General features: G+C 44.5%; 1 protein-coding gene across 1 annotated transcript; it reads left to right on the forward strand.

The window, feature by feature from the left end:
- The first annotated feature begins 323 nt into the window (after positions 1 to 323).
- Positions 324 to 2,968, forward strand: LOC143891158 (uncharacterized). Its single transcript, XM_077395794.1, has 3 exons — positions 324 to 908; positions 981 to 2,669; positions 2,782 to 2,968. Exons 1-3 carry the CDS (start codon positions 324 to 326, stop codon positions 2,788 to 2,790), a joined length of 2,283 nt encoding a protein of 760 aa, XP_077251909.1. The 3' UTR covers positions 2,791 to 2,968.
- The last annotated feature ends 3,691 nt before the right edge of the window (positions 2,969 to 6,659 follow it).

Consider the following 6,659-nt stretch of genomic DNA (forward strand, 5'->3'; position numbering starts at 1 on the left):
AATATGATGGAACTGGGTGTCCGAGAAACCACGTCAGATGGTTCATCACTCTTTCCCAGCAGCATGGCTTAAGTCGAGAGCAGATGGCTCATTTGTTTCCTATGTCTCTTATAGGGGTAGCCAAAAGATGGTTTTTGAGGTTGAAACCAGAAGAGATTAGGACATTAGAAGAAATCTCTAACCGATTCGTAGAACAATTCTCCATGGAGGAAGGGATCGAGGTCACTAAAAGAGATCTGAAGCTGTTGAAGCAGAATCCTCAGGAGATATTCACATCTTTCATTAGGCGCTGGAGGCGCAAGTCTGCCCAACTGAGCCATAGAATGTCAGAGGAAGACCAGATAAAGTTGGTCCTCAAGAGCTTGTCCCCGCAGTACTTTCACTTCATGGCGCCGCAGCACTATCAGAATTTCGATCATTTGATTAAGACCGGCACCCAGATCGAGGATGCTATTGCTAAGGGCCTCCGAGCCAAAACGCTATCTGATGTCCGAGAGGGGAAGAGGCCTATGATCCAACCGAAGGAAGTACAAGCAGTCAGTTATACCAGACCAGTGGCCAAGCCTGTTGATGAAGTTGTTAGACCAATGGTGACGAAGCAGTTCAGGCAGTTTGACCCATTACCATTTCCACTGCCCATGATACTTAAGAAGTTGATCAGAGACAAGAAGATCAGACTTCCGGATGTCAAACCTGTACCTAATCCGCTGCCCGGAAACTGGAGAAGGGATCAATACTGTGAATATCACAGGGGCCCGGGACACATGACTGAGAACTGTTTGGCCTTGAAGCACGCGATTCAGAACATGATCGATAAAGATGAGCTTGCAGTTGAAAGGCCGAATATCACTCAGAATCCTCTCCCCAACCACCGTGCTGTTGCTCCTCCCACTACAAACGCTATCTTTGTAGATGAGCCCATCCTTGATCCCTCTACTCTCATTTGCGCTATTACATCTGATAAAACATATGTTTTGAAGTTTGACGATGAAGAGCTCAGAGAATTCAGAGAAAAAGAACCTTATGTGCTGTCGTTTGACGATGCTGAACTCACTGAGTCATCTTCAGCCCAGTCATATGCGCTTCAGAATGTTGGTCTGGAAGAAGCAAAGGAAGCCACCTATGTTCTAAGGATGGAGGACTTTGAAGAGGATGTCAGTAATGCACCTTATGTTTTCAGAACGGACGAAGACGAACTGCTGTTGCTGGATGATCAGTGTAACGAGATGCGTCACATGACCCGAGGTGGGCGAGTGTTCAAACCACAAGAATTGAGTGTAGAAAACCCGGCAGGGGTTGCAAGAAACTCAGAAAATCAGAGGCAGAATAAAGTGAGCGCAGACGAAGAAGATGAGAGCCTGTTAAAGCAGCTGAAAAAGACTCAGGCTAATATCTCGGTATGGGGTTTACTAATGGCCTCATCGAAGCACAGAAAGCTAGTCCTTCAAGAGCTTAATGCAGCACAAGTTTCTGTTAATACCTCACCTGACGAGCTTGTCAGTCTCGTAGCCATGGCCAGAGCTGCGAAAACATTGTCATTCGCTGATGACGATTTACCTCCTGAGGGCCGAGACCATACTAAGCCTCTTAAAATCACAGTCTTCTGTAACAAGAAGAAGGTGCCAGAGGTGTTGGTTGATAACGGCTCTGCACTGAATGTTTGCCCATTAAGCACCGCAGCAACCCTGGGGTTCAGTCCTGAGAATTTTATTCCATCCGAGCAGGGTATTCTAGCATATGATGGCACTCGCCGAGATGTAATCGGGACTTTGGTCACTGAGATACAGATTGGCGGAGAAGACTTTGAGGTAGAATTTCAAGTCTTAGATATTAAAGCTTCATTCTTACTGTTGCTTGGCCGTCCTTGGATGCACAAGGTCGGGGTTGTTCCGTCTACTCTCCACCAAAAACTGAAGTTCATTCGCAGGAACAGAGTGATAACGGTAAAGGGGGATCCTGATCTCGAGATAGGGCAGATCACTCCGGACATAACTGGGGAAAGATCCGAAGATATCAATTTGACGGGGTTTTCACTAGAGGTGACTACGATCACTTTCAAAGAGGCTTTGAATGAGGAAATTTGTTTCCTGACCAGTACGAATTCGAATGTCATCAGAATGATTCGCCGACAGGGCTATATGCCAGGCGCCGGGTTAGGCAAATATCATCAGGGTTTGACCGAGTTTCCTGTGTTCAAAACATTCAATGGTTTGTTCGGACTGGGTTACAAGCCTACAAAGAAGGAAATTGTAGAGATGAAGCAGTTGATGCTGAAATGGGCAGAAAACCGTCGTCGGGGCTTGGGGTTACCAATGGCACCCATTGATTTGAAAATGAACGGCCGATTCCGAAAAGAAGGCGCAGCCTTTCCTTTCTGTGGCTTTGCAGAGTTTTGGTTGGATGAGAGCACAGGGCAAATGCTTCCGGGGTTTGAGATTTTCTTCGATCTTGAGCTAGAAGATGAGCCAGTGGGTATGCAGATTGTAGAGACAGAGTCTGAGGCTGATTGGACAGAGCACATAGAGCCGAGTCTTCTGAATTCACTTTTTCAAGAAGGGTCACAGACTGTGGCCGTGATTGGCAGGAGCCCGCTGATACTGGACCCAACTCGTCTTATCACCCCGGCTGAGGAACCTCTGACTAACTGGACTTCTCAAGTCCTACCCCAGGTTATTTTCCAGTACAAACGAATCCCTTCAGAAAAGTCAGTCGTCCATAAATACGTGTCAGTCTCCGGGTTTGATTCAGAGTCTATATCTTCTAATGAGTCTTTTGATGCAGGTACCATAGATGACCATTCACCTGAGATCGGCGACGTTTCTTCCTTTTCAAGCGAGATTGAGTTGGAGTCTGTTCATAATAAAGCATCTGTTGCTGTTTCCTTTTATAGTCCTGAGTCAGTTGACGCAGGTGTCAACATTTCCATCGAGTCTGTAAAAATGAGTCCAAAGTTCATTGTACCCCCCGATGAGGGTAATTCGTCTGTTGATGTATATGATTCAAATTCCAATGAAATGAAGGATTCTTCTTTTGAGTACATTCCTGTCTCTATTTCATCTGCTGAATCTGCTCTAAAATCTGATAATCTTAAAAATAACAATCAAGACTCCCCCTCTGATGAGGATGCCGACGAAACTCCCCCTGAAATCAGACATATGATCCAACAGGAGGAGAGTCGCCGAGCAAAACCACTTGATGAGGAAGTTGAAACTGTGAACATTGGTGATGAAACCTCAATTCAGGAAATAAAGATCGGCAAAACTTTATCTCCTGAAGAACGTGAGGAATTGATCACCCTGCTTAAAGAGTTCAAAGAAGTTTTTGCTTGGTCTTACGATGATATGCCAGGATTAAGTGAGGAAATCGTCCAGCACAGATTACCCTTAATCCTTGGTGCTAAGCCAAAGAAGCAAAAACTCCGAAAGCTCAAAACAGAATGGGAGTTGAAAGTCTATGAAGAAGTGAAGAAATTGTTAGAAGTAAAATTCATCCAGGTGGTGGAATATCCTGAATGGCTCGCTAACATAGTACCGGTGCCCAAAAAGGACGGGAAAGTCAGAATGTGTGTTGATTTTAGAGATTTAAACAAAGCAAGTCCTAAAGATGACTTTCCTCTTCCAAGCATTGATCTCCTGGTGGATAACACTGCTGGACATGCTCTTTTATCCTTTATGGACGGATTCTCAGGGTACAATCAGATTAAAATGGCACCTGAAGACATGTTGAAGACAGCGTTCATCACTCAGTGGGGTACATATTGCTATAGAGTGATGCCGTTTGGCTTGAAAAATGCTGGTGCTACATATCAAAGAGCTGCCACGACTCTTCTTCATGATATGATTCACAAAGAGGTTGAAGTTTACGTTGATGACATGATCGTAAAGGGGAAGACTCGGCCTGAGCACACTGTTGCCCTGAGAAAGTTTTTTGAGCGGATCAGGAAGTATCAGCTTCGTCTGAACCCGAGTAAATGTGTATTTGGCGTTACGTCAGGAAAACTCTTGGGGTTTATGGTCAGCGAAAGAGGGATCGAAGTGGACCCGCAAAAGATCAAGGCGATTCAAGAAATGCAGCCGCCGACGACAGAAAGGCAGATCCGAGGTTTCCTTGGCAAAGTTCAGTATCTGAGACGGTTCATAGCACATCTGACGATGACGTGTGAACCCATTTTCAAGCTTCTGAAGAAGAATTCCTCGAACAAGTGGAATGAAGAGTGCCAGGAGGCTTTTGAAAAGGTTAAGCAATGCCTATCATTGCCCCCTGTTCTTTCGCCAGTTATTCCAGGCCAACCGTTGCTGTTGTACTTATCTATCACGGATACAGCGATGGGTTGCATGCTTGCTCAGCAGGATCTTGAGTCTAAGAAAGAAAGACCCATTTACTACATCAGCAAGAAGATGCTAGAGTATGAATTAAAATACACTGTTTTGGAGAAGACTTGTCTCGCATTAGTTTGGGCAACCCAGAGGCTTAGACATTATTTGCTTTCAAACAAGGTTCTTCTGCTTTCACGAATGGACCCTCTAAAGTACTTGTTTGAGAAACCTGCCCTTACAGGAAGGACTGCAAGGTGGTTATTGTTATTGTCTGAGTTCGACATCACTTATGTCGCTCAGAAATCAGTTAAGGGGCGGGTTATAGCTGAACAATTGGCCGATGCTCCAGTTGAGGAGAATGCTGTTCTAAAAGCCGAATTCCCTGATGAAGAAATTATGGATATCGAAGAAGAAGAGGTTCTCAGCACCAAGTGGTTAATGTACTTTGATGGAGCCGTAAACAGTCGTGGGCAAGGAGTAGGTGCAGTCTTGGTCTCCCCGAAGAAAGAATACATTCCTATCTCCATCAAGTTGCAGTTCGAGTGCACCAACAACATGGCAGAGTACGAAGCCTGTATTGCCGGACTTGAAGCAGCCTTAGCTTTGCAGATTCAAGATATTGATGTGTTCGGGGATTCCATCCTGATCATTTACCAGATTAATGGGCAATGGAAAACTCGAGAAGATAGATTGATCCCTTATAATATGTATTTGGAATCTCTAGTCCAGAAATTCAAGAGCGTCACATTTACTCACTTATCAAGGACCAGAAATCATTTTGCTGATGCTTTGGCCACTTTGGCCTCGATGTTAGATATCTCCGCTACAATGGAAGTTCAACCGTTAGCCATCAGACTGCAATGGGCACCTGCGCACGTAAATGCTATAGAGATTTCAGCTAGATGTCCAGATGGGAAGCCTTGGTACACAGATATCAGAAACCTCATTTCAGGCAAGGGTCATCCTCCGGAAGCTTCAAGCAAGGAAAGGAAAACTCTCCAGAAGTTATCTGCGAATTTCATCATTTGCGGTGAAGAGCTGTATAGAAGGTCATTTGATGGCATACAACTCCTTTGTGTTGATGAAGATAAAGCTGCGGAGCTTATTGAGCAGACTCATGAGGGTGTTTGTGGACCCCATATGAACGGGAAGATGCTATCTAGAAAGATCCTTAGACTTGGATTCTATTGGCCTACAATGGAAACAGACTGCTTCGCATTTGTAAAAAAATGCCATAAGTGTCAAGTCTATGCGAATCTTATTCATGTTCCTCCTTCGGAGTTGCACTCCCTGACTTCGCCGTGGCCGTTTTCGGTATGGGGAATAGACATCATTGGGAAGATTTATCCGAGATCCTCGAGCGGACATGAGTACATTCTGGTGGCTATTGATTATTTCACAAAGTGGATAGAGGCTGCATCTTATGCTTCCATCACTTCGAACACAGTTGCGAAGTTCATCCGTACCAATATAATTTGCAGATACGGAGTACCTCACGAGTTGATTTCAGATAATGGATCACATTTCAAGAAAGAGGTGTTACACCTGTGTGAAGAGTTCAAGATAAGGCATCACAAGTCGTCTCCTTACAGGCCGCAGACGAATGGGGCCGTTGAAGCAGCAAATAAGAACATCAAAGTCATTATCAGTAAGATGACTGAGACATATAAGGACTGGTCGAACAAACTTCCTTATGCCTTATGGGCTTATAGAACATCAATCAGGTCTTCAACAGGCGTGACTCCGTATTCTTTGGTGTACGGAATGGAGGCTGTTCTCCCTGTTGAGTTAAGAATCCCCTCTTTGAGAGTGATGGTGGAGGCCGATCTGCCAGAGTCAGAATGGGCAAAGGCCAGACACAATGAGCTACAGATGATAGATGAGAAGAGGCTGAGAGCCTTGTATCATATCCAGGGATATCAGAGACGGATTGAGAGAGCTTTCAATAAGAAGGTTCGTGTCCGAGATTTGAAGCCTGGAGATCTTGTATTGAAGTCCTACAGGGCACCGGTATTTGACCCAAGAGGAAAATTCAGGCCAAACTGGTCTGGTCCTTACATTGTTGATGAAGTCCTGCCTGGAAAAGCCGTAAGACTCCTCAATGAAAATGGAGAAAAATTAAATGAACCTACAAACCTGGATCAATTAAAGAAATATTATGCTTAAATACACTAGGAGGCCATCCTTGGACGATTTAAGCTTCAAGCCATACCCAAATATTTTAAACTATTTGCAAACCCTTTGGGCCTAGAAAAGAATGAATGATGAAACCCCCTTTTGCTAAAAGAACCTTTGAGCCGAAAGAAAGTTAAAATTTATTTGTTAAACTTAAACCAGGGGCAT

Source organism: Tasmannia lanceolata, unplaced genomic scaffold, assembly GCF_043159265.1.
Source record: "Tasmannia lanceolata isolate RefF3 unplaced genomic scaffold, GAP_Taslan_0.1 ptg000013l, whole genome shotgun sequence".
In the NCBI taxonomy this organism is placed as follows: domain Eukaryota; kingdom Viridiplantae; phylum Streptophyta; class Magnoliopsida; order Canellales; family Winteraceae; genus Tasmannia; species Tasmannia lanceolata.

Bases quoted from the DNA above. Each gene is read 5' to 3' on its own strand.
- LOC143891158 (XM_077395794.1), top strand. From the start codon at position 324: ATGTCAGAGGAAGACCAGATAAAGTTGGTCCTCAAGAGCTTGTCCCCG. The intron at 909-980 runs GTAGATGAGCCC...TATGTTTTGAAG, and splicing joins CCACTACAAACGCTATCTTT to TTTGACGATGAAGAGCTCAG.